Genomic DNA, 25,222 nt, shown 5'->3' on the forward strand with positions numbered 1-25,222 from the left:
CTTGGTGATGAAGGGAAATTGCCATAGAAATGAAAGCTATGGTTTAGAAGATATAAACCCAGGAATCTTTTTAACGGGGTTTGAGCTTGCTCCAGATCTGAGGAGGGTTTAAGCTACACTAAAGATTTCTGAATGCTAATAATTTAACACTCTATTATTTAATATAAAACAGTTCTACATAAGTAAGAGGGAAAAAAATTGTAATAGCACAGGCCAATAGGGAGCAAAGCTACTTAAGGAATATGATATAGCCCATTTTGTTGAATAGGAAAGGAAGAATTATTTTACAAATGCAGGAGAACGACTAGGCCAGAGTTTTCTCAGATGACAGCACGGATGGATTCCACAGCGATACAACTGTGTTCACAGGTCGGTGTTGAGGTATATTGGCAGAGCAACACGAGGGGGGGCCAGAAAGAGAAACAAGACATACTGCACATCAGACTATGGTATGCTGAAGATAGGAGATGCAGTACTGGTTGAAAAGGTGTGTTCTTAGTGTCACCTAAAACTCATAATACCTTAAGTAACTCGTAGGATCTTGGATACCAAATATATATAATAATCTGTCTACCTGAGAACAGCTAGAAAAACTTATAAACTTTTCTATATGTGTGTGGAAACTGACCTCTCTAAATTACAGTATTTTGTGATGTCTTTCTTTGAACCCATCTGACAAAAATCAACTATTTTCAAACAGTCTCTCTACTAACAGGAAACAACGGTAAACAGAGCTCTCTGAACGGTCCCCACCAGTAATGACACAGGGCGCTTTGGAGCTTCCATGGTCCTTGGTCCACAACATGTTCAACAGGAACTTTATATAATCACAGTGGATTACCAAAACAAAAATAAAACAAGAGTGGGAGAGTGGCAGACAAAAGGCAGAAGCAGAATTGCATGGGGAGAGAAAGACATTTACAGAGAAAGGGCAAAAGCGAAAGACAAAGAGATTCTGAACTGAAAAGAAATTAGGATCTAACTCCCTATGGGGGTAAAGCAGGGAAAAAACCCCACTGTATGCTGGGATAACAAGGAAAAACAACCAAAATATTCACACTTCTATTCACATAACTGAAAAGGTATAAAGCATAAGGAAAAAAAAACCTACTTGGTCCTCAGGGGGTTTCTCAGCATTGTTTTGTTTACACACAGAGACACAGGACTTTGCTTAGAGCATCTTTCATTAGCTCTACTGCAGAGAATTACAAATGAGGAATCAGGTAATTTGCTGGAAAAGATGTTAATATCAGTCTCCTATGGCTAAGAAGATTCTGCAGTGTGGTGGTTCTGGTTGAAAGTTCATACTGCAAATCCAAGTAGCTACTGGGTGAACATCTGACTGCAATCCTGGAAAAAATGCCAAACTCTTGCTCACATCAAAAACACAGAAAGATGAGAAAAACAGCACACTCTCGTCATTTGACAATGTTTCTTTTCCTTCCCTGCCTCTGCAAAGTGACACAAATACTGAAAATAATCTCATTTTCAGTACACTCCTTGTTACCAAGAATCCTAACACAATTTATGGACTATAATTATAAACCAGACTGAAACATACAGGAACTGAAGACAACAGCTGTTCTCAAATCCAGGGCTAACAATACAACATTATCTGTCCCCAAAAGCAATTACAGCCTAGAGGACCTTTAAACCAGAAAAAAATGAAAACCAAAGACAAAAGCAGATAAAGGCAGCGCCTCGGTATCCAGCCTGAGATGCCAGCCCATCATTTGTGACTGTTGACAACCTGTTCTACCAGGTTATAAGATACTGGTATCATTTACCTGTTACTGAAGTGCAGTTAAAACATTTAAATACGATAAAGTGACACCTCTACATCATGTCGGAAAGTAAGCAAGCAGCATGGTTATCAACTGAAACTAGTGCTCCAAGGGAGGGAGCAGCACAAGTGTTTAACACATCATCAAGGATTACTGCCCTATTTAACAAGATTTCTCTGGTTATAGGTAATGACAACAGTTATAGCTAGTAGCCTAGACTACGGCTTTTGAAGGCCAAAGCAGAAGATGCCACGTGGCAGTCCTGCTCATCTTCTGAACCCAGTGCACGGGGGCTCAAATTTTTGAGTGTTCTCTGAGTCTAGAGAGAATTCAACAGCCAGAAAAGAAAGACTCAACAGATGCCATAACTGGAGTAAACATTAACCTTTACAACATCTGAAGAGATATCTTCCTGTCAGAGCTGCTTTGGATTTTATTTAATTTTTTTTTTTTTAAACCTATTTTGTCTTAAGTGTACACACTGAAAATAGAATACAATGCTAGCATGTTACCAATGTTCACTGGAGTAAGAAAGCTAAGGGAGCATGGAGAGATGCATGGAGGGTGTAGAGATGCTTTTCTTCACTCCGCTGACTGATCCTCATGACTTCTTATATCAAATATGAAACCAGAATTTAGAATTTCTCCCTGCTTTGCTCATTCATCTTTTCTCCCAGCTTGACTTTTCTTTTTCAGCCTTACCCTTAGGATTTCTTACCCCTGGCTCTGCCATTCCAAGCACTTCTTTTCTATGTACTCAGCCGGGTCTCCCTCACTGTGACTTCAGCTGTAGGCGTTAGCAAAATTGGCTGCTTTGATTAGAAATGTGTGAGTGGAAGGCAGATAATAGCCTGGTTCTCTACACCTGATCTCCCAGTGAGGGGTCATTGATAGGGGTCAACAGCTGAAATAAGTGTCTCATCACATGAAGAGTTTGTGAAGGAAAAGCTGTACTGTCAAAGTGGAGCACAGCAGCGCTGGGAGTTGGAGAGAGCTGAGTTATCTGTATATTTAGGTTGGTTTGTGTTTAGCAAATTTTGTTCTGGGCAGGAGCTTCCAGCTCAACAGCCATGGAACCTGAAGCCCTGTATTGACTTACAGAACAGATGCACCTGAGGGCCTTGCAACTCCACCATCCCAGAAATGGGTTTGTTAGAGGGGCTACAGAAGTTGTAGCCACTCTTCTACCAAGACTATGCTCGTCTTGTTTCATATGCAATAAGGCTGTGGTAATAATCTGGAAGTAAGGTTTTTTTCTTAAGCCAGTTCACTGATGGGCTCTGATTAAATTATCTCCAGAGAAATCCATTTGTTGATTGACACTTGTAACATGAAGACCATCGCAGATCATTTGACACTGGCCACCGGTGAATCATCAAGTTAAAGCCTTTACTTTAAATGCTACTGTTATGAATGAAATGTCAAGTAGTGACATTTGATATTCTGCACCAATTGCTACTGTGCATGTGGGCACATAAACACCACTTAAGCAGAGCCAGAATCAGGCTTTTAGGAGTTCAGGGATCAAAAGAGACAGACTACTTGTCTTGTCTAGGTTTATAGACTACATAGCTATTGAGGGTCCATTAATCAAACAGGGAAAAAAACAGCCATTACAGCTGATGAAAAAAAGAGAGAGGGACTGAAGGAGGTTGAAATGGACAGGTGCCTATGTTATGCCACACATCCCTTGCTCCTCTTGGACAGCCACTGGTGCATGTGTCAATCTGAAGTGAATAAAAAAAAAATAACGAGGTACTATTGAGGTAAAGGTGACAGAGGGAGAAGAAATCTGAGATGAAAAGCCAACCAGCTTCCCAAGAGTGGAGGGCACAGAACTGTGAAAGCCTGCCCCATTACTTATTCGCTTGAATGGTCAACAATAGTAGAAAGTGTCCTACAGAGGATATTCCTGTATCAGGTGTGTTGAAAGTCAAAGCCCTGCTCCTTCCCTCAAAAGTATTTTCTATCCCTTATGTTTATAATAGCAACTGTACCACCCTGCTACTATGTTTGCCTTTCCCATGCCTCTCATGTATATAGGAAAGTATAGATCATATGACTTTCACTCCACTGCATTTCAGACTCAAACTTCCAAACAGAGGTGAAAGGAAGGAAGAAGGAAAGTCTGGGGACATATCAGGGGACAGAACCACGCTTTCAATCCAAAACTTGATGCTAAACAGCCTTTCTTTAGAGAAAGCTTAGCTGTTCAGCACTGAGAACTTGGTGGGTTTTTGAAACCTGTTGATTGAATGACTTTTGAAACAACTGTTGAAGCTAAGGTTCATTCTTGACAAAGACATAAAACTGGGATACTTCAGATGTTTAAACAAAAATTGGCTTTAATATTCTGAACTCAAAACTCAGGGGTTATTAATTCCCATGCAAACATGCACTTTCCAGCTTTCTTATCTTCTCTTTTGAACACACCATTGACCTTACCTACAGCATCCCCCAGCTGTTTGTGTAGCTACTTCTCTTTTTAGTGAGAGTGTGTTCAGAGGAAGCCAGCATGATGGATAACAGAAGTCCTTTGACATACCGTGTCATTTATCACGTAACAGCCTCAATCCTGCTAAGAGGGCCTTCTCCATATGTCACCGTCAGCTCCTGTGCCACCCCAATGCATCAAAATGAAAAGTTTGAATATGAAGCACTGTAATTCCTGAGTCGCAGCTCATTGCAGCTTTCCAGACATGAAGAACCATTCTGTCTATCTGCCAGCTTGTTTGTTTAATTTTCACCCTGTCTCACATATGTGAGAAATTAAGTCTTCAGTGTAGAAGAAAACCAGAAAAAAAATCAGAGGTCTAGTAGAGAGAAGGAAGATAAAAATCTTTAATTCCATCAGGAATCCAATGTGACATTTTGAAGTGGAAAAAGAAAAGGCAGCCTATGAGCACTAGGTATCAGAGAATTACTAAGAGTCCCATCTCCTTCCCAGCCTGGGAAAGAGGTTCTCTAATGGGCTGATGTAAAACTAGCAAGCTTAAAGCAATGCAGATAAGCTCCTGAACTCAGCTGCCTAATGGAGACATATCTCATCTCTTCAGCCCCTTCAAGGGTACAAAACGGAGCTAAGGCTTCCAGGAAAGCCTGTTGAGATTATCCAGCAGGTGCTGCTTTGGGCTACCTAAAGTAATCAGAAATCAATCCCTAATGCAGAATTTCAGCAAGTCAGTTCCCAGGTGATGCCTGAAAACACAAACAAGAGGAGACTGGAGCCACTGCTTGGGCCTCAGCTCTGCTCTGATACACTAACACAAATCCATGAGTCTCTGTGCTGTCTCCCAAGTGTTAGCACAGATGGCAATCAAACCATGATCCATCCAGGCTCTTTTGCCATTAGCCTGCAGGAACGTAGCCTGACCACGGTACTGGCTCGGATTAATTGATTATAATATCACGTTTGGGCTGCTTGAGCACAGACAGAAGCAGCCTGTAGCACTCACACTTCTTTCTTTGCTTACTACGTCCTGAATTACCTCCCGCCCTCCAGTGTGAAACACCCAAGGCCATGACTCTCCACCCACACTTCTAGTCTCCAAAACATTCATGCAGACTCCCTTTCTCAGCTCGCTCTTAACAAACCTCATCCTGCCCCGCTCAGAGCCCAATCTCTGCAGAGCAGCCCCAGCACCACCTGAGCATCCATGACTCTCCAGATGAGCCCAGAACACGCTCTTTTTAGTCCCAGTGTCCTTGAAGCACGCATGATTGAGCATAGCTCCCATATCTAACCAGGCAAATTGTCATGCCATCCACCCTGCGTGTCTATGAATCACCATTTAGAAAGTCGAAGTTTAGCCTTCCTTTCCACGTTCTTTTAGCAATTTACAAAGCTTCCCACCGTCATTCCTGGCCCAAACTTATAGGAACCATTTCATAGACACATTTTGTACTTGTTAGCATTTCCCAGGTTAGACAAACTTCCGCATTACTTTGAATGATTTGCAGACTCCCCCAGCGTGAATGGTGGGAGAATTCCAAGAATTAAGATGCCATTTTGATCACAATGAGTGATTTAAAAAACATGGTTTGCCACTTCATTAGGTCATTGTCATGCAGTCTTTGTATATTTCCATTTCATAGAAATATAATTTTCTTTCAAAAGGATCACGGGCAAATTACACCTTGAAAATTAATAAACCTTTATTAAACTAACCCTTAATAGGATTATTAATATGAAGGAACTTAACAGTTAATTTCTTCCTCAGCAAAGGTTTACTGACAAAACTGCATACTTCTGTGGCATTCACATTGCTACTATCCTTTCCTGATGTCTACTCTTTCTTAAAGGATAATCATAGAAGGTATATTAAACGTAATTTTCTTTACAAGCGTTATTTCCATAAGCTGAGTCATAAGTCAGCTGACTCAAAGGTTCCTAATTTTGGTGCAAATTTCAGTGTACTCAATGTCTTTGAGTCGCAGCTTAGCGTCAGCCCAGATAGTCTTCCTGTCCCAAGTCAGATTGGACCTCTTCATCCTCTCTGTTAAGTATTTGCAGTAGATGCTCTATATAGATATATTAACACTGTGACAGAGTAAGAGCCGGGTGAGCCTCCAGGAAGCCTATGGGCCAAGTCACTAAGAAGCCCTTCAAAAGCCTTCATGCCCCTATAAGCAGTTCTCTCCCTGAAGCTGCCAAGATGGAGCTCTGAATCAACAATATCACTTCTGCTTTCCTTTGTATTTCAGAGTTTGGCATAAAGACAGACTTGTTTATGTGTATGAAGGGAAAGTAAGAAGCAAAAGAATGATAATTCAGCTAGGGGCAAGCCTTGGTCATTATTTGGACCACTAGGCAACAGGGTTGAATTACAGCCTGCCATGACAGTACCCTAAATAACTGTTAGCTGGAAATATTAGCTTACATTACAGAAACAATTACGAGAGTTATCCATTTGGAAAAGGGAAACGTGCTGCTGAAGAACTGCCGTTCAGCCACCACAGTTCACATTCTTCAGATTGTAATAGAAATTTCAAGGTGAAAAAAAAAATCAATCCAAGTTTATGTCCAAATAAGGCAACATGTTTTCAGGATAGCACACAACAAAACATATGCATATTTGTGTGCCTGATTTGCACAAATCCATTCCCACAGGATGAACATAATAATCGAAAATGAGAGCACAAATGGCCACTTAAATGCCTAAACCCCAACTTGAGTAATTGTGCATGCAAATGCGTATGTATTTTTCAGCCACAACTGCATCCTTTCAATCCTGACAATCTGGATCAAAATGGCTTCTATTACCATGGTTGTATATGCATTTACACATACAGAATACTGTATCATTTGGACCACAGAGGTTTTGGCAAAGCCTCAAAGCAAACTCCTTATTTAGGCTCACATCAGGTTTAAGCAAGAATTAGCAATGACAGAATCATACATGCACCACAGCTAGTTTGTGGAGAATTAGTGCTTGCTAGATATATGCTCTTTAGGGACCAATCATCCCATCTGAGAATGTGCAAGTGAAATTATGGTTTCAGAGCTGCCACATGTGTTTCTCAAAGATTAATAAAATGCTTAGGGAAAAAAAAAAAAACACAAAACAGCAGGGGGTTTGATTGCACCTAAGTGATTTCTTTTCAAGTCACTCTGTAGTTTGTAACATCTGCTGCAGACCTAGTTGCCACAACTTCTGCCTGATGGCTTAAAACCAGCAACTCCCAGCATTCAGAGGCAATGGGTTCAGAGGTTACAAAAGAGCGACTTCTTCGCACCAGTTCAAAGGTGGTACAGTAAGCAACGCCTGAAAGTAAAGTAGGTAGTTTGTTATGGCACTTCAAGACCCTTTGGGACAAAAGATAACAAATAAATTGCTATCATCAGTACACACAATCAGAACTGACACATACCAGGTAAAAAAGGGAGAGATATGAACACTGGCAAAGCCAGTTCATTATAAATAACAGCCCTGAGCTGAGGTTTTGTTTTGGTAAGAAACTGTGTAATGGAAAGATATACTTGATTTGGATTATTTCTGCTGCTTGCAGCAACAGAGGCTTTTTCTTAATATTCTCCTTTTTATTTACAATCCCAGCTGTATTAGTGTTATGAGTCTGAAAGCTCAAAGCCATTGATATGGACACTATTTGATTTTGAACAGACTGCGTGCCGGATGGGATTACATACTGTTCAAATCTGTCTAAGGGTAGATAGAGAAGTTGCACAGTTCAAGGGTGCCCTCACCTGCATGTCAGTGAAAGAGACAGAAATTACTGTGACTTAAACCCCTTCGTTCTTCCTCACTTGAAAACTAGCATGTGCACAAGACCAGACAACGTATTCTCCAAACATGAAGTTATTCCAAAGCAAACTCTCTTCGTGTAACATGCATGTTCTGGAGGGGGAAAACCAACTATTCTCCCACTGCCTTCAATCTTTGGATTTCCACGTTCAACCTTTATGCGTGTTTATAGCGAGACACTAGGCAGGTAAACCAGTAGTAGGTTTGGCTATTCCATGCAGATGGTTCAACCAACAAAGTGTCAGCTGCCTTTCCAGAGATTTCAGCCTAACCCCAAAGAAATATCTAAGTAAAACGTAGCTTAGTCTTAATCTCCCATAGTTCCTTCTACTTCACTTTCAGACCTTGCATTACTGCCTTGCTATCACAGATATAATCCAGACCTGCTTTGCCTAACATTATATCCACCTAAGCATAGAATTCACTGATAGCTTAAATGAGGTACTAGAGATTTCTATGATATCGACCAAAATCTATTAAAGACTTGGATGAGAGACCACTAATTTTTTTCATGTCACTGGAGCAAGGATTTAAAACCATGGTAGTGCTCTGTAGAAGTGACTGATTAGTGCAATAAACTACATTGCTACATAAGCCTCTTCCCCTGCTTCTTCTCATTTCTAAATGGTATTAAAATAGTTTATGAGTGTTCAGCTGCTCTGCACTTTACATCCTCTTATGTGCCATAACCATTACGGGGAAGACAGAAAAATCATCACTTTTTTAATCTTTGCCTTTTGTTTTTATGTTAATGACCTTTTGTTAGCTAACAGACAATGAATACAGGAAATGTTCCTCAAAAAGTAAGTTTTCATTAGTGTTATTGCTGTTACTGCTGGTAGAAGGCACCATGGACCAGAGCTAGAACTGGGAACCAGATTTCTGCTTTCGGCAGTGCTCAGTGGGAGCAAGTGTCCCCTGGGACAACTGGTACTTCCTTCTCCTTCAAAAGCTGAGCTGATGAACATTTTGGGAGAAAAATGGGGGAACATGGGGGACGGAGACAGAAACTCTACTACTAGAGATGCTGTCATTGGATGTACATAGAAAGAAACCTTGCACTCACACCTTGTTATTGCCTGGTAACTTTACAGGAGGAGGAAGAGAGCTTTAAGAAAAGGGTCAGAGGCAGAAAAACCCAAAACCGACTAAAACCAGCATCACATGAAGATACTGACCTGATTATGGATTGTTATGTGTACATATTTAGAAATAAACCCTTTTTCCTCTTTGCATTCTGTAATATATATACAGTAGAATATAGCAGCTCTTCTCCAACTATTATAATAATTATGCCTTAAGTCCTTGCCATTTGTGGCAGACAAATGAAAGCAATCCAAAAGGTGAATTAGGATCTAGACTATGTTGTTCACTACCACTTCTTTGTGTTCTGCTTCCCCAGACATGAAAGAGTCCTATGGGATATAATGGAACATATAACCATTTTATATAAGGACACATCCACTTGTGAAATCCAACAAGCCAACTCTAAAAGGCCATGGAAAAACTGCTCAGCTCTACACAGTTCTGAACATAACATAATTTCTGTAGAATTTTACAGCATAAATCATCACTATTCCCATGCAGTAAAATATCATCGCAGTTACCCGAGAGTCCCTATCAGGGTTACGGTATCATTGAGTTAGGGTGTGTTCAAATACTAACTTCAGAGTTTTGCAGTAAGCACAGACCCAAGGTGCACCATTACTGGAGCTCTTTTCACTGCCAAACTCACCCTCTGCCTTTTCCTTTTTTTTTTTTTTTCCCCTCAGCTCAAACCTGGGCTACATGACTTCAAAAGCTCTTCAGTTTCTCTACCCCTTCAAGACTCAGAGCTGCTTTGCAGCATTAAAACTGTGCTGCACTTTTTTTTTTTCTCCCCTGACTCCCAGCAGTGCTGCCTGTTAGGTTGCAGAAGAGGTTTTTGATTTCTCACTCTTTGTCATTCCAACATTGACTCAATTTTCTGGTTTTCATTTTCTTGATGCTTCTGTGGGACATTCAGCTGGATTTATAAATTAGGGTGGCAATTTGTTGAAGTCACTGGAGCAAAATTTGCCCACGTAATTACCCCAATTACATGTGCAATCATATGAACGATGTGCACAGGTGAACAATTCAACTTCAGCTGGTCCTCTGTTGGTGCATTTTTGCACAAGCAATTTTGAAAATGTAAGCTTTCAAATGAAGCTTATTTTTGTGGATAAGCCTCTTCGTCCCATTTCTACAAACAACATTTTCAATTGCCAGTCCATTTCTCCAACCCAAGGCCATTATATATCTCCTCTCCTATCACAGTACTTAGCCAGCTTTTATTGTTACATTTGAATAACAGATTCCAAAGAGAGAGGAGGGAAAAGTGAGAGAGAAATACAGAAATAAATAAAAATGTTAAAGAACAACACTAGACAAAACACAGAGCTAATCCAACACAGGATTTTTTAAAGCAAAATCATGGAAAAGCAGCTTTATACTTGCGTAACTAAGCTTCAGATTTTTTTATTCATAGGCTTTAAAAAAGACGTATTTCCGTGCATATTTCACAAAAAATGATGTGGTTTAATACTTAAAACGGACTGAATGGTCATATAAAACGTGAAATGTCACTTGGAACTCCAGGGATGTCCAGTTTTCAGGGCAAAAGAAATACTGCCTGATTTATTACACAGCGTAATATACGAAGGTATATTACAAGAGACAATAACCTTCTTTTCCAGGCAATTTCAGCTTTCCAGGTAGTGTGGATATTGCAGTAAAGTATTGGACATTCTTCACTGCATCTATAAAAGTGAAGTTTTAACAATTTCATTTTGTGGACTTCTCTTTTCCCATCCTATGAATAACAACTCCAGCTCTGAATCTGTAGCTTCCAATAAGCATTAACTTGAATAAGCAGACTTGATCTTGAGATAAGTGACCAAAATGGCCCCTTTACTCATGACATTAGCTCATCTCCAAAATATTCAACTTTGATATCAGTAATTGATGCCTACCACAATCAGGTAAGAAGCAAAATCCAAGTTCAGCAGTAATTATAATATTTCTCAGTGTAGGTTTACCTATGCGGCAAGCTGGCTCAAGGTTTGCACATACCTCCTGCAAATTCCAAGAAGGTATAAAGAGATTCCTGATTTTTAACACAATTCTCCAATTGCTGCATTGATGATACTGAAGTATCCTTCACAAAGCTTCATCGGGTGGTTGTAGAAGTCATTGCAGCAGGATGCTTTCCCTATCCCAGGATGTAATACTGAAAGAGAGCTGTAACTACAAAGCTCACACCTCCATGAAGTGCATCATGTGGCCAGGGCTGAGAAGATGGATCAGGCTGCATGAGAGCCAACAGCCCAGCGTCCTTCTCATTCTCACCAATCCTAATGCATGGGCTGTGCCACTAATGCATCAGCTCTTAACAAGGGACCAGCTGCTCCTTGCCTGTCACTACACAGAGCCTAGCACAGGCACAATTGTTATGGGAATAATATACCACAGAGGGGACTCAAATAAGCATAACAACAAACAAAAGGGATAATGATACACAACCAAGCTAACAAGAGTAATAATATAATTCAATCATCTCATTAACTTTACTAAAAGCTAAGCTTTGTACACCAGTCTCCTGGCTCCTGGAAATGTCTTCAAAGGAGTGCACACATCTGATTATGAACGCCCATCGTCAGTCAGGAAAATAGACACAAATGCAGAACAAAATGATTCCTTTCTGAGCCTGTGGAACATCACGTTCATATCTAATATTCACGCTAACTTGAAAATACAAGTTAGTACCTATCTAAAATGAAATAATTTCCAAAGCTAAAAGCTTCAGTTTAGTAGTCCAAGACAGTAATATCAATGAGCCCACATCAAGTGATTTTTGTAGTGAAATTCCCAGGTGACCTTGCATCACCAGCATAAATTTGGTATGAAAGAGCCAAGGGAGACGCACTCAACTCATGGGGTACCTTTACTGTTTCAGAGCTTTACAAAGACTGCGCGTGCTTTTGCAATTGGCAACTGGAAGACTAATGAAACAAGGGACGATGCATTAAATCCTTCCAGTTCTTAATATCGCCATTAACTAGTTAGTTTTCATGACCATTTAGCAGACAGACGGTACTGTAATCTCCATTCTACTGGTAAGCAACAATGTGGTACTTTCATAAGAAACCTGCAAGCAGAACCCTAGACCCTGTCCATACCAGACTTTCTAGTGCTGGGTCTTTTTTGTTCTCTACCAAGGCACACAGAGGGTGATGCAGCTCTCTGGGCAATTTGTCAAAAACTAGCAGTTGCGTTGGTCCGTTATTCGGCTGAGCACTGGGACAAGCAGTTCTAATGCAATAGATTAAGTGTACTCTCCGGCCCAAACTCCTGGAAGCCCATGGAATATGCTGGAAGATAAAAGGAACGACAGCAAAGCACCCAAAATTTGAGCTATTCAGCTTCGGGGAAACAAAAGCACCAAGCAATAAAGCCAACCACTGACACGAGGCTGGTGCCAAGTCCCATAGACAATGATATCACACAGGCTCCTGTTTTAGAGACTCAGCCACACAATAAATTAGGTGAGGGTGTTAGAACAACAGCTTGCTGCTAATTAGTCACAGCCCCCCTCAGCAGGGTATCAACAAAGTGGCAGAGAACATCTCGAGTAAATTAAATTTTAAAAAAATCCTACTGCAATCACTCCCCCGACAGACCCTTCCTTCATCTCCCCCCTCGGCTTTTTATTTATTGTAATTACTTTAGTAATAAGATTTGTTTCCTTGTTATTATATATATTACCATGCAGGGCAACAACAACAGCAGCAAAAATAATAGCTGGGAAGAGTTATGCAGCTTATTTATCTCCTTGGCTGTTATTGGGCCACAGGGTGGCAATGAGGAGATGGGGGCCTGGGAAAAGCAGTAAATAGAAGAGAAAGCATATTCCTCAGGAGCAGAGACGTATGGGGGCATATTTACGAAGGAGGAAACACTGACAATGAATGAATAGAGCTAATAACTCAGGGGGCCCGGCAGCTCCGGCTGATAAAGGAAGGAATAAACAATACTGCATTGGAAGCACTGTCAGAAGGGAGAGTCCTGGGGTGCAGCTGACTGCAGACGGATGTTTATCACAGAAGGAGAGCCAAGGATGGGCTATCACATCAGCACAGCACAAAGGGCCTTGGTTGAAATTGGGGCCTCGCACAGCACAGAGAGGTACTCAGAGAAGTGCATGGTGGAGGGCCAGACCCCACTTCTGGCTCCACCAAGGAACAGCTTGCAGAGAGGAGAGGTGAGGAATGCTGCACCTAATATTTTACCGCAGGCTGCGCATGCACAAGCCACATTTGCCACCCTAAGCTCCCAAATCCATCACTGCCCTCTTACAGGAGCGCAACAGAAGCAACACCTGAGGCACCAAAGCAGCAAATAGCTGAGAAAACTTCTACTCCTCTTGGGGGAAGTTAGCCCACATTTCATGTGCACTTCCCAGAGCCACATACCAAGCCAGTACAGGTGCTCCCAGAACTAGCATTTTCATCCCCTCTGAGGTATTGAGGAAAGCATTAGTGCACGCAAATATGCCCCCTTACAATATGCAACTCAGAGCACAGCCATTGTAAGGGTTGAATCTTTTACCAAATGCTCTTTTATCCAAGCATACCTTGGCTTCCACATTCATCTACCCAACTACTTTTGACATGGTGGTGCCAATGTAGATGCAGGGCTTCTGAAGACAACACGGGGGACAGATTCATACGGTGTCTGCCAAAGAACAGCAGCATGCTAATCCTGTAGTACCTCTCTCTCTCTCCCCTACAGACAAACTCTCCCACTGCATTAATTAATGACAGAGTTCGAAAACACTCCTTTCCCAGCCTTCTCACATCTCTGCGCTGTCCTTAGAGAAACACACACATCATAGATTAGGTAGTCTGGAGAGAGCCTTTGGAGCGTGTTTGCAGAGTGCATGGCACCAATTTAGTTATGCAAGGCTAGAGTCTGAGAATTAAACTCCTCTTCAATCCTCTGACCAGAGCGAAGCAATGAAGAGGAGTGGGAGGAAAGGAGGGATGTCTGCAGTCGTACAGCTTTGTGTGACATCACCTCAAGATTTAATCCTTGAGGATGCAGTTCTGGATCATAAACTGACTCCTTAGACTGGCCATTAGCTTTTTTCCTGTTCTTGATCAGTTCTGTCTCTTATTGTCTGGAGAACACAATGTCTCAATGCAGGAGAGTAAGCATTAATATAGGAGAGAAAAAAAACATACATACAAATAGTGTATTTTGGGCAGAGAGAAATGTGCTTCTACTCCTCCTAAGAGAGTCCTTCAAAAAACAAAGGATCAGGCTCCAAAGAATATGTGGGAGCACACTCATTTTTCCCTTTGTAACTTTTGAGAGTGTGCAGAGGAAACCTGTTCTAGAAGGGATTTTAGTGAATGTTTCTATCTCTCCATTTCAGTAATTGTCAAGAGGTAAAGCTTTTCTTTGGTGGATTTGAGGAGGTAATGAACAAAGCCCTGTAGGTAAAACAGATAGAATAGACAGCCTAACTAAAGTGGTAGCAAACGTCAATCGAGAGACAAGAAACCCAGCACGTCACCTGCCTTACCTTTGAACAGCAGAAAAGCTTACTCGGCCTGTGTTGTGGGAGGGCAGGTGCAGGAGGGAACAGGGTGTTTTAAAACCAGATAAAGAATAGTCCATGGCTATAATCCAAAATGCAAATCAGGATTTCCTCTTCCTAACGGCTACTATGGTTACCCCATGGCTTTGAAGAAATCATGCCGCTTCCAAAAATTCATCTTCCCTTAGCAAAAAAAGACTCACCAGCTCCCATCTCCACTGATTGGTTCAATTCATTTATAAAATGCATCAAGTTCTTTTCATTGAAAAGCTTCTTTGATTCAGTAGGAGGGAGGGGAGAGTGACAAAAGGGCAGACGGAAGAGAAGAAAGAGTGAAAGGAGTAAAGGAGAAAGAGTTAAAAGGAGTAAAGGAAGAGGAAGAAGGTGGCAACGTAGAAGTGAGACACGAACTCAACAGAGAACTGTGATACTGGCCAGTTAGGGATTTGTGAGTGGGAAGAGAATTTCTGAACATGCAAAATACACAGACACTCCATGAGCAGTCTGCACGTGAAGTAATTTTTAAAACAAAATTACTTCCCCAGGAGCTTCCACTTCTTGCTTGATCAATGGTCTGGCAAGGCCGATCATTTTTGATTTAATACTTCTGGTAACTGGGAGGAAAAAAACCTCAAACAGGCACAGTTGGCAAGCATTGAGAGTTTGGCATCATTTGTTACTGCTGTTTATGGTGATATAAATTAGGTTATACTGATATAAATTAATGACCCTAAATTTAGGTGTAATAAATAGCAGTATTTATCTAGAACTGCAGCGTCTGGAGAAGTCCAGCCAAAACCACAAAACGTTGACTACCACATTGTGCCTGGGAGCACACACGTGGGAGCGCCAGGCGTGTGTGTCGATGGTGCGCAGGTCTGAGCAGATGCTGGGGAACACCTGCATGAGCAGGCTGCTGACAGGAGGATGCACAGCCGGTGTACACAAAAGACAGCGTAAGAGCACATCACAAGTTAGCATGCAACTGTGCACAGGCGTGTGTGAGCACACACGCAACTCGATGCTCAAATGTGTGATAACAAGTTTATGTGGAACAGTGTGGACAGCAAACAGCATTCCGTTTCTTTATAAAACCCTCTTTTTGTGCTGCCATAATTAAGCTTTATACAAATTCCTTTACTGAACCCTCTTGTCAGGATTTTACACAACTGTGCCTATAATAGATCTAGTTTCAGGGTACAAAGATTTCACTTGAACAGATGAACATTTTTTTAAAGCAATTCAAAAAGTTTCACCAAAGGCTACTCCACACCATTCCTAGGTAAATCTAGAGTTTTCTGAGAACAATATTTTCCACTTTCTACAAGCTAAAAACAAGCTTAATAGTTAAAATAGTAACAGATCTAGATTGAAGAGAAAACGCTCCTAATATGCATAGTTCAGTCTTCATTTCAAACTGCTCAAAGGTTATGGTATGTCATTATGTCATTATCTCATTCTCCAAGGAAGCAAACTCAGCAAAAAGGAGGGGGCAATAACTAAAGTCACATAGTCCGTCGGTAGCAGAGCCAGGAATAAAGCACAGGTCTCTCACTCACCCACTGCATTTTATATCACTTTCCTGATGAAAGTGGTATTCTTCTTCATGGATTCCCCAACACTTAATGGAGATTAATTCCTTGTAAAGCTTTCCTGTTTTACTATGATTTAGTTTAAAAAGGGGATAGAGGTACAAGTGAAGGTAGCGAGCCGTAAGACCAAACAACACTTACTACTTTGGATTCTCACAGCACAACTCGTGCAAAATGAAGTCAGCCTGCAAGGACGCCTTCTGTTAAGTAGTTTAATATGGCTGTCACTTCAGACTGACTTACACTACTGCTCTTGGAGATTAGGACTATTTTTTCCTTGTAATTTATATCAAAAGAAACAAAATTAAAACATACAAATAACCATATCAGGTCAGACCACAGGTCTATATGAGGCAGCATCCCATCACCAGCAGCGGTCAAAAGCCAGTGTCTGACAGAAAGCGTAAGATGAACTTTATGAAGAGCAGTATCTATTATTTAATTTAAAATATATAGCCATTATCAGATCAGCTGAATATTATTTGACAAACCCTACACCTGACTGCTGTTCAGGGTGGAACAAAACACTCAGCCACACACAGCAACACAATGGCTCACCAATTCTCTCTGGATTGAACAAAGTCAAATTAGCTGCAATATTCGGTAGTGATCTATATTTTTGTGTGATGACAACCCCACTCGTACATGCACACTTGCATCACCACTACCTTCATTTAGCATCAAGTGACAGGGCTGCAAGTCTCTCCATCGCTGACAGACAGGAACGGATTCTCAGAGCACTGACTGAAGTGAAAGGGAGGGTGGATAGCTGCTTCCCAGCTCAGCCACACACAGCCGGAGCATAATCGCATTACTGCAGTCCTATCTGTGTTAGAGGAACGTTCTCCCCATGTAACTTTCAGATCACATTAACCAAAGCAAATACCAAGGCCCTGATCGCCTTGTTGCTGCACAAGGCTCCCAAAGCATGATCGTGTGGTACCCTGCTGGGATGAGTGCTCTTCCGCTGAGCTGCGCCTGCGGCGGGGAGCCAGCTGGGGAAGGGGCACAGCTGGGCTGCTGGAAGAAATCCTTTGTAACCACGCGTTGGCATTCGCCTCTGCGACGGACAGGGAAGCGTTATGCACACCCCAGCACACAGGGCTGGGGAGGAGGGAGAGTAAGGAGATTCAAAGAACCATCAACAAAAAAGAATCCGACTCTTTCTTAAAGAAAGATATTGAGATACCAAGACGAAAGCAACAGAGGCACTGAAACAGAAGAAATCCTTGTTTCACAGTAAGAGATAAGATCGCCGGTTACCACATGTAGGTATTCCCAGCGTCCAGCACAGAGCCAAGATACTCTTGTTGGCCTGGATAGTGGGTTTGATGCATTCAGTATGTGCAGTCCTCACAGGGGGAAGGTGCGAGAGCACAACAACTTGTATAAAACTAGAAAAGAACAGCAGGTTGGGATGTTGGCAGAGGGAACACCAGGCACTCTAGCAGTCTGTTTGGGGATACCTGGTGGGACTTCCACAAAAGGGATTGTGAATCCCAGGGCAAATAAATCGCTTCATGAAATGGGTTGTGAAATGGGTTTTAGAGAAGTAAAAAATATTTAGCAAGTATCTTCTTACAAATACTACGGTCAATGATGGGCTATAGACCAGCTTCCTCAGAAAAGTTTCCCTCGTAACACTGACTTGAAAGGTAAGAGTTTACTAGAGCATTTAAACCCGGACAAGGTGGAACATTAAGTAGCCAAATAAATCTGCGTGTGCACATGTAGACATTAAGGGCCTGAAAGATATTTGCCTTCTCCGACGTGCATGGTTATCTCCAGCAGACCACCAGTAAACCCGAGGCCCAGAACAGAAGCATTTCTTTCAGTGTAGGAGGACCCAAGTCTACTAAAAAAGCACATGGGAAGAAACAAGAAGAATATCTGGGCCACAGGAGGCTTCACAGGATAAAAGTATTTAAATTAAAGCATAAAGGAATGGTTCTCTCCCTTTCCCAGGCCTCATGATCAGTAACAGAGCCACGGCCAAGTCCCTGTTCCCCTGCTCCTACCCCACATGCAAGGCTTACCAAACTTTTTCACTCATCACCAGATTTAACTACAGTTTAAGCTCATGTGCACCGGGGAAGGCAAGACACCTTCCCGTGTCACACGAGTTCAGGCAGTACACTTCATGCAGGTGTCACCGAGAGCCACGTCCTCCCTCCTGAGGGCCCCTTCTCTGCTACACTCACTCCTGACAGCTGGAGAAAAAAGGTCAGACATCCCCTCCAGTCCTCCATCTGCTGGAAACTTTAATTAAGTGCAGTGAAAGGTAAAAAAGAAAGGGGGGAAAAAAGCCACAACCTTTCTTTTTTTGCTTCTGCTGTCTGGAAGGATCAAGGAAGCATTTGGTGCCAGCAGAGGCTTCGAATACTCTGGGGCAGTATCCAGCTACTCTGAACAGTCCTCCCAGACTACTGATACGCTCAAGTCCTGGAGACTGTAGCAGCACAAAAGCTATGACTGTTCATAGCCACAGACTAGAGACTGTCAGAAAAGCCCAAGCTGCTCTCTGCTGAACCCCTCGCCCCAAAATGAAATGAATTCCTTTAGAACCAAACAAACTCAACTCAGTTGTCGCCTAGGATCGTTCTTCTGTTTCTGCAGCACTCGATCCGCACAGCCTGACGCAAAAGCAGACAGGAGAACGTAGCTTAAAAAAAGCTGTTCCTCTACACTTTGCTATGTGTTTCAGCACTTGCCTAAGCCCATCTTTCAGCTTCGAGATTTGTCACGTGTTCCGCTGCAACAAGCCAGGGGACACAGTTGTTACCAAAACCTGCAAGCCCTTATCGCCAGGTCAAAACGCACAACTCGCCAGCTACTGGTGGGATGTGATCATAATGTCCTGCGCCTGCATCAGAGACAGGACTGACCGTTACTAACTTCCAGCCGCTCCACAAACACCCAATGAAGTGAACAAACTCCACTGTCTGCAGAGACACTGAAGATTTTTTCCAGCAAAGTGCAAGCCTACCTTATCTTAGTGGACTCTTCAAGCCTTCAAAGGGAATTCCTCTTTCACTGGCTGCATAGCAATATTTATTTCATGTTAACATATTAGAAGCAGAGTTGTACTTTTTCCAATCGTGAACAGGGAGAGGGAAGAGAAGTTAGTGTGGGTGGGCAGGGATGGCGTAAAGGCAAATAACGCAAAAAGGAATCAGTATTTTCCAAGCTCAGATTCAGTATCTCTTATGAAATGTGGGAGGGAAGATTGAAAAGGAGGTGGGAGAAGGAGAGCGCTTCACTATATGGAAATATTTCCATGAAAATGTGAAAATTTAATAGATCCTTACTCATCTTCCCCCCCACCAGGCTATACAAAGCATTAATTAAAGCCAGTTATTCCCAAGCATATCTGTCTTGCAGGTGAAGTCTGCCCTGCTGATTTAGCAGACTAGATCAATCTCCATTTAGCAAGAAAGATCCAGTTTCTCTGGCACCACTAATACTCCATCTAGGCAGCTCAGAAATCTTATGGCCACACACCGTACAGAATCACGTGCATCTAACAAATGCAAGACAGCACACTGGGCTGTATCTCAGATTCATATTTTCTACGTAGGATTGATAACAGGATGAATGAAACACAATGCAAAGGGAATTCTCCTGACCCAAAACATTGAAGACAAGACCTGCTAGGTGCACAGGGGTAGAGCCTGCAGGCAAACACAGCAAAATCCCAGAATAAGTACATGTCACAACTCACTTGCCATTGATGACTCCATCAGGATTAAGCATGGGGACAATCTTGAAAATGAAACAATTCCGCAGGAGATCAGCAATGGGATCACTGCTCACAAGGAACTCCAGGGTCCCCTTCATTACCCAGCTGGCATTGCTTTCACCAGGGTGAACACGGGCCATTAGAAACACATAAGGACGATTGTCTGTAAAATAAAGCAAAAAAACCTAGACAGGACTTCTCTTTGAATAATATCTTTGCAAGTGGGTTTTATTCCTTTATAACTGAGATAACAACCCAAGTCATATTTGAGGGAAAATACATCCCCAAGTAGTCCAGACATTTCCTGAAGGTGCTGATTGCCAGTTGATCCCAAGTTTGGTCCTCAGAACCAGCACGTGTTAATTTCATCCCCATCCCTTTGCTTGTTTATTCTATGATACTTTACATATATTTATGTGTACCATTAGAGGGCATTTTGCATGTGCAGATTATTGCCTCTCAAATTGGCACCAGCATATTTTCTGGCAATTCTTGAAAGTTTGACCCTATCAAACTTCACTACGGTTTAAAAGGCAGCCAGAAATTATTTAATTTTCTAAGGCCCTGCTCCACTTTCAGTATTTCACCATTAACAACTGAGAACTTTTTAAATCTCTAAGCAGATCCGTCCACCCGTAAGGGCTCCAAGGACATGCAAGCTGTCTGATCTCTGGCAGTAACCTGTGTTGTAGGGTTAGAATCATAACTAATTACATCAGTTTAACTTGATTAAAGAAAATACATGAATATGTTACCCAGATAAGCTGCAGAGGCAGACTACTCAAAACTAACTATCATTTCATATTCATCCAACGAAAGGTAGAAATAACAATGTGCATAGCTAAGACAGGCTGTTACTTTTGGTGGACGGTTTTCAGTTTCATGTAATATAGGCGCACACTCAGATTTGCAAAGCTGATTTTCAGAAGTTGCAACTAGAAGAGTTCAGCTGTTTCTAGCAATATGCTTGGCATGGGAGACATAAGCTGTGGGAATTTAGGGGAGGGAAGAGGGTTCAGGGGGCTGCTTTAAAAAAAAAAAAAAATCAAAATCTTACTAAACTGTTCATTGATAGGCTCTACCGAACCTGTTTCAAAGTAACAACTTGACAGAGAAATTTTCGGTGTTATCAGTTATGTTATTTGCTGTTCCTGTGAAAAAGTACCCACATGTGGTCTAGTTATAAGTTTCCAAAAAACTCTCAGTATACATATGCTTAGAAAAGACCAGTTTCTTTGAAGATCCCATCTGTGCTGAGCATACCCCACGGATGGGCCAAGGAAACAGGAGAAGGCAGAGGGAGACACCTGCCAGGCACAGAAAATAAAGGGAAGACAAAGCAATTATCTGTCTTAAAATGATCATTTTGTGAGCATTCACAATCTCAGGCCGTTTTCACAAGGCAACCTGACAGATTTACTTTAGTGGAAACTGTTATCTGTCAGGGCATCACAACGATGCCAGGATAGGTTTGTCCCGCTCTATCAGGCAACGTCAGAGCTCAGGCTCTGTTCCCTTGCCTGAATTGAGGGACCCCAGCTGACAGGCTTGGGAGCGGTAACAGGACAGAAAACAAAACCAAAGGCATCGGCTGAGTGCCATTGTAAACAAATGCCGAATTAGCAAGATATACGCCTTCGCCCTTAGCTCCCAAAGCTGTCCTTCAGTTTCCAAATGCTTTACAAATCATTCATCAATTAACATGAAATAGGGAGGTAGAACACCATGCTGAAAAATATAGGTATTATTAAAGAGCTGGTTAGTGATTTGTGTGTTTGACAAAACAAAGAATACAGGTGAAATTTCTCATTTCACACTCAAAGAAGGAATAACACTAATTCTTCATCTTAACTGTATATTCTGTATAGTTCTGCTCAATACGTGCATTACAGTACAATTTAGTTACATAATTTCAGGGGTGCAGACTAAGGTTTGGAAACAATCCCCCTCCGCACCTCCCCACTTCCACACCTTCCTCTTAAGCAGTTGGCGGGCACCAGAAGAGTGAACTGCACTCTCAGCTCAAAGAGCTCATAAAGCAATTATATTCTGGTCCAGTAAAGCAACTGGAACTCCGTTTCTGAATAGCCATGTATTAGTCGTTTGTCATTCTTACACCTTACCTTACTGCGAGGTTAGTATATTCTGATCAATGTGTAGACATAAGGCACTTATGGATTGCAAAAGATTCCTTTAGCTCCTGCAGAACTACTAGCCATTCTGATTTTTTTTTTCCCCCACAATTAGAGTACACAATTTCTACCCCGCTCCAGCTAGTTGTGATTACAGTCTACTTTAGTAATGCTTTAAAATAGCAACAAGCAAAAACTAGCTTTCATGAAGACATCAGCTGCATTTTGCCATTTCCAAACATTTTCTTCTTTCTTCCATCACCATGATTTAGTGCTGTTTTGCAGCATCATTGCTGAGCTAAACTTATGGGACTGTGCTGTTGTAGCTGAGAATGAGGCTCTTGAGGACTCCTCATGGACAACAGCTGTAAATAGCACAAAGCAAAAATAAAATGTGTTCACTTTTACAATTGATGAATACAGCTTTAACAACTCTTACCTCTTCTCTATACTGAGAGAGAGCACAGCATCTTAATTGAGAGGTTCTTTCCTCAATCAAAATAAGAAAAAAAAAAAACCCACCTCTAAGCAAGGGCTTTATCATCTCAGAAACGCAGGAAAGTTTGCCATAATTCTGCTAATTACAAATAGCATGGGACTGGCAGAGACCTAAGTTCTGTTCTTCCTCTCAATGCTGATCAAAGTCAAGCTTGTCTTACTTAGGTTCAACATCAGAAAAGCTTATGGAGTTTCCAGATCTTAAACCTCAGGAAATAGGGGGGGGGGGGGGGGGGGGGGCACAGAGAGAGACCAGACCCATAGCCTGTAGCTCCAGCCAGGGAAGTCAGTTAAAGCTTCCTTTAAAAGCTCCCCTCCTGACAAGCACATCCACAGCTCTGACATCCCATCCACAGGAAAGTCATAACAAGGGTACGTACCAGCAGGCAAACCACAGAGCTTAACTGCCTGTTCTTTCACGGAAGCCATCACAGCCAAATCCCATATCCAAATGCTGCGCTCCCCCAGACTGCACCCAGCGTGAAGACTAATGAAGCAGCAAATAGAGCAAAGAGCTGATGACATGGCCATAAAACTTGCTACCCTTGAAACACCTGGGAAACAAAGATTTAACTCTGTGGCAAGCAGGAGTCACTCAATCCTATGCTTTACAGCATATCCAGTTACTTATCTGCCTTGAAATTATTGTGATTACTGCGATAAACATTAGAGCTCATGAAAGTAGTGGACAGCAGCACTGGCCAGTCACGCTCAGCACTCCAACTGATAGGCAGCGGTCAAGAGGTCTGCACTGCAGTTCAGCTGCTTCACTTCATTCCCGACTTCCAGTGCCCCCATTGACTGCAGTCCTGACCAGACCACCTCAGTACTACCCAGCATAGCTTACTGGTTTACACTCTTGCCCGACTGTCCTTCCTCTGTGCTATTTCAGAGCCCCTTGTGACTACCTCCTGTGCCCCACCAAACCTATCTTCAGGACACACAACCACAAGTTCGCATATACCTCCTTCCAGGCCCAGAACTGAGCTTGAGTCTTCAAAATCCTCAGACCAACACTTAGGCAAAATCCTCCACAAGTTCTGGGGAAGCTGCCAGAAAGCTCATGTTAGCCATTTATCTCTGCAAAGCCCACATGACACATAACCTTCTCTGGGAATGTAAATAATAAAAAGAGAAAGCAGAGGAACCTTTTCATGCTACATAAAGCCTTATCCAACAGATCATGTCTCGTTACACTGTGTTACATTTTGACATGCCCAGAATATAAGGTGGCACCAACAATACCTGAGGTGAGAGATTAAAGCATCACTGATTCCTCTTACAAAACTGAGCAAAACCCCTTTGAGTAATAGTTCTACTAACGTATCACCTACTTCCCATCTCCCCTTCTTTTTACTCATTTCGACTGTGGATATATGCATGAAAATAAAAGCTTTGTTCTTCCAGTACTGCTAACTTGCTGCTTAATCTCCTGCTTGTTATAAGAATCCTCCTCTAGTCATGTCATCACCAAGGTTCACTAAGAGGTGACTTTGATGTCACTAATCGTGACATCAGTTGGGGAAAGAGCAGCCTGAAAGAAATGAACAAAACCCCATTAACACAGCAGTGTCCCTCATCAAGAGGAGCACAGAAAGGAAATGAAATGCAGTTCCAGATGCCCTGACCTGGGCTGATGTTCTAAATTATTTCAAGCTGAGATTTGAGCTATGCCATTTGTAAAGGGACAGGGCATTGATACAACACAGAGCTAGCATTTTATAAGGAGTCAAAGGGAATTATACACGCAGCATGTGAGAAATTCAACCTAGATCCAGGTCTTGACTGGAATTTTTCTGGCTGTGCTTCTGCATACCTCTCTTCCCTTTATCCCAAGCCCAGGGCCATTAAGACACAGATTTCCCCCCCCCCCCCCTTATGCCTAAATAAAGTATGACTTTATCATGAGCGTTACACAAATCAAAGGGTCAAGTTTACCCCAGGACGTAATAGACAGAAACCAAGAAAGCTAAACTGTCCCTTCCAACTTAATTAGCTGTGGCCCTATAGGGTATTCTGTGAGTCAAGTGACAGGTAAACAGGAGCACCGTTACGTAGCTCTTCCATGCATGTCACAGCTGCATCTTGTCCTGGATACATCTGATATGCCAAAGGCTGCATAGTTATGCAAAGCCAGAGAGAAGACAGGATATGGTGTGATGTACAATAAATATATTAAAGTATGTTTGCAAAAAGCATCAAATACTTAGATCACAGAAAACATGAGACTGATCTGAGGCAGAATCTGTGTCAGCCACTTTACTCCCCTCCTAAAACTTTTCCTCTAGTTGTCAGTCTTTCAGTTGTCTTAAGATACAATAATTCTTTCCACCCCTCATCTCCCCCTACCCCAACACTGCTGTCTCCTTACTGACCCTGCTTTTGGCTAAATGCTCCAAAAGCAGATACATCTTAAGACAGAGGCAAAATACACAGTCTGGCAGGACCAGCTGTTGTTTTCCAGAATTATCAATGAGCTATTCCTTTCTTTAATAATTCATATAATATAGACCTATTTCTGTTACCTGTGGCAAAGAAGTGAATATTACAAATTGCCTTGGCTGCCTGTTCTCTACCTTCATAGCTTGGTGG

General features: G+C 42.0%; 1 protein-coding gene across 1 annotated transcript in view; it reads right to left on the reverse strand.

Annotated features, from left to right (window-relative positions):
- Positions 1-25,222, reverse strand: part of AGBL1 (AGBL carboxypeptidase 1) — a 280,171-nt gene that overhangs the window by 160,388 nt on the left and 94,561 nt on the right. Inside the window, exon 18 of the mRNA XM_076348666.1 lies at positions 19,983-20,163. Coding sequence (XP_076204781.1) covers positions 19,983-20,163 — 181 coding nt within the window. The remainder of the gene's footprint in view (positions 1-19,982; positions 20,164-25,222) is intronic.

This window comes from Aptenodytes patagonicus, chromosome 10, assembly GCF_965638725.1.
Source record: "Aptenodytes patagonicus chromosome 10, bAptPat1.pri.cur, whole genome shotgun sequence".
NCBI classification, from domain to species: domain Eukaryota; kingdom Metazoa; phylum Chordata; class Aves; order Sphenisciformes; family Spheniscidae; genus Aptenodytes; species Aptenodytes patagonicus.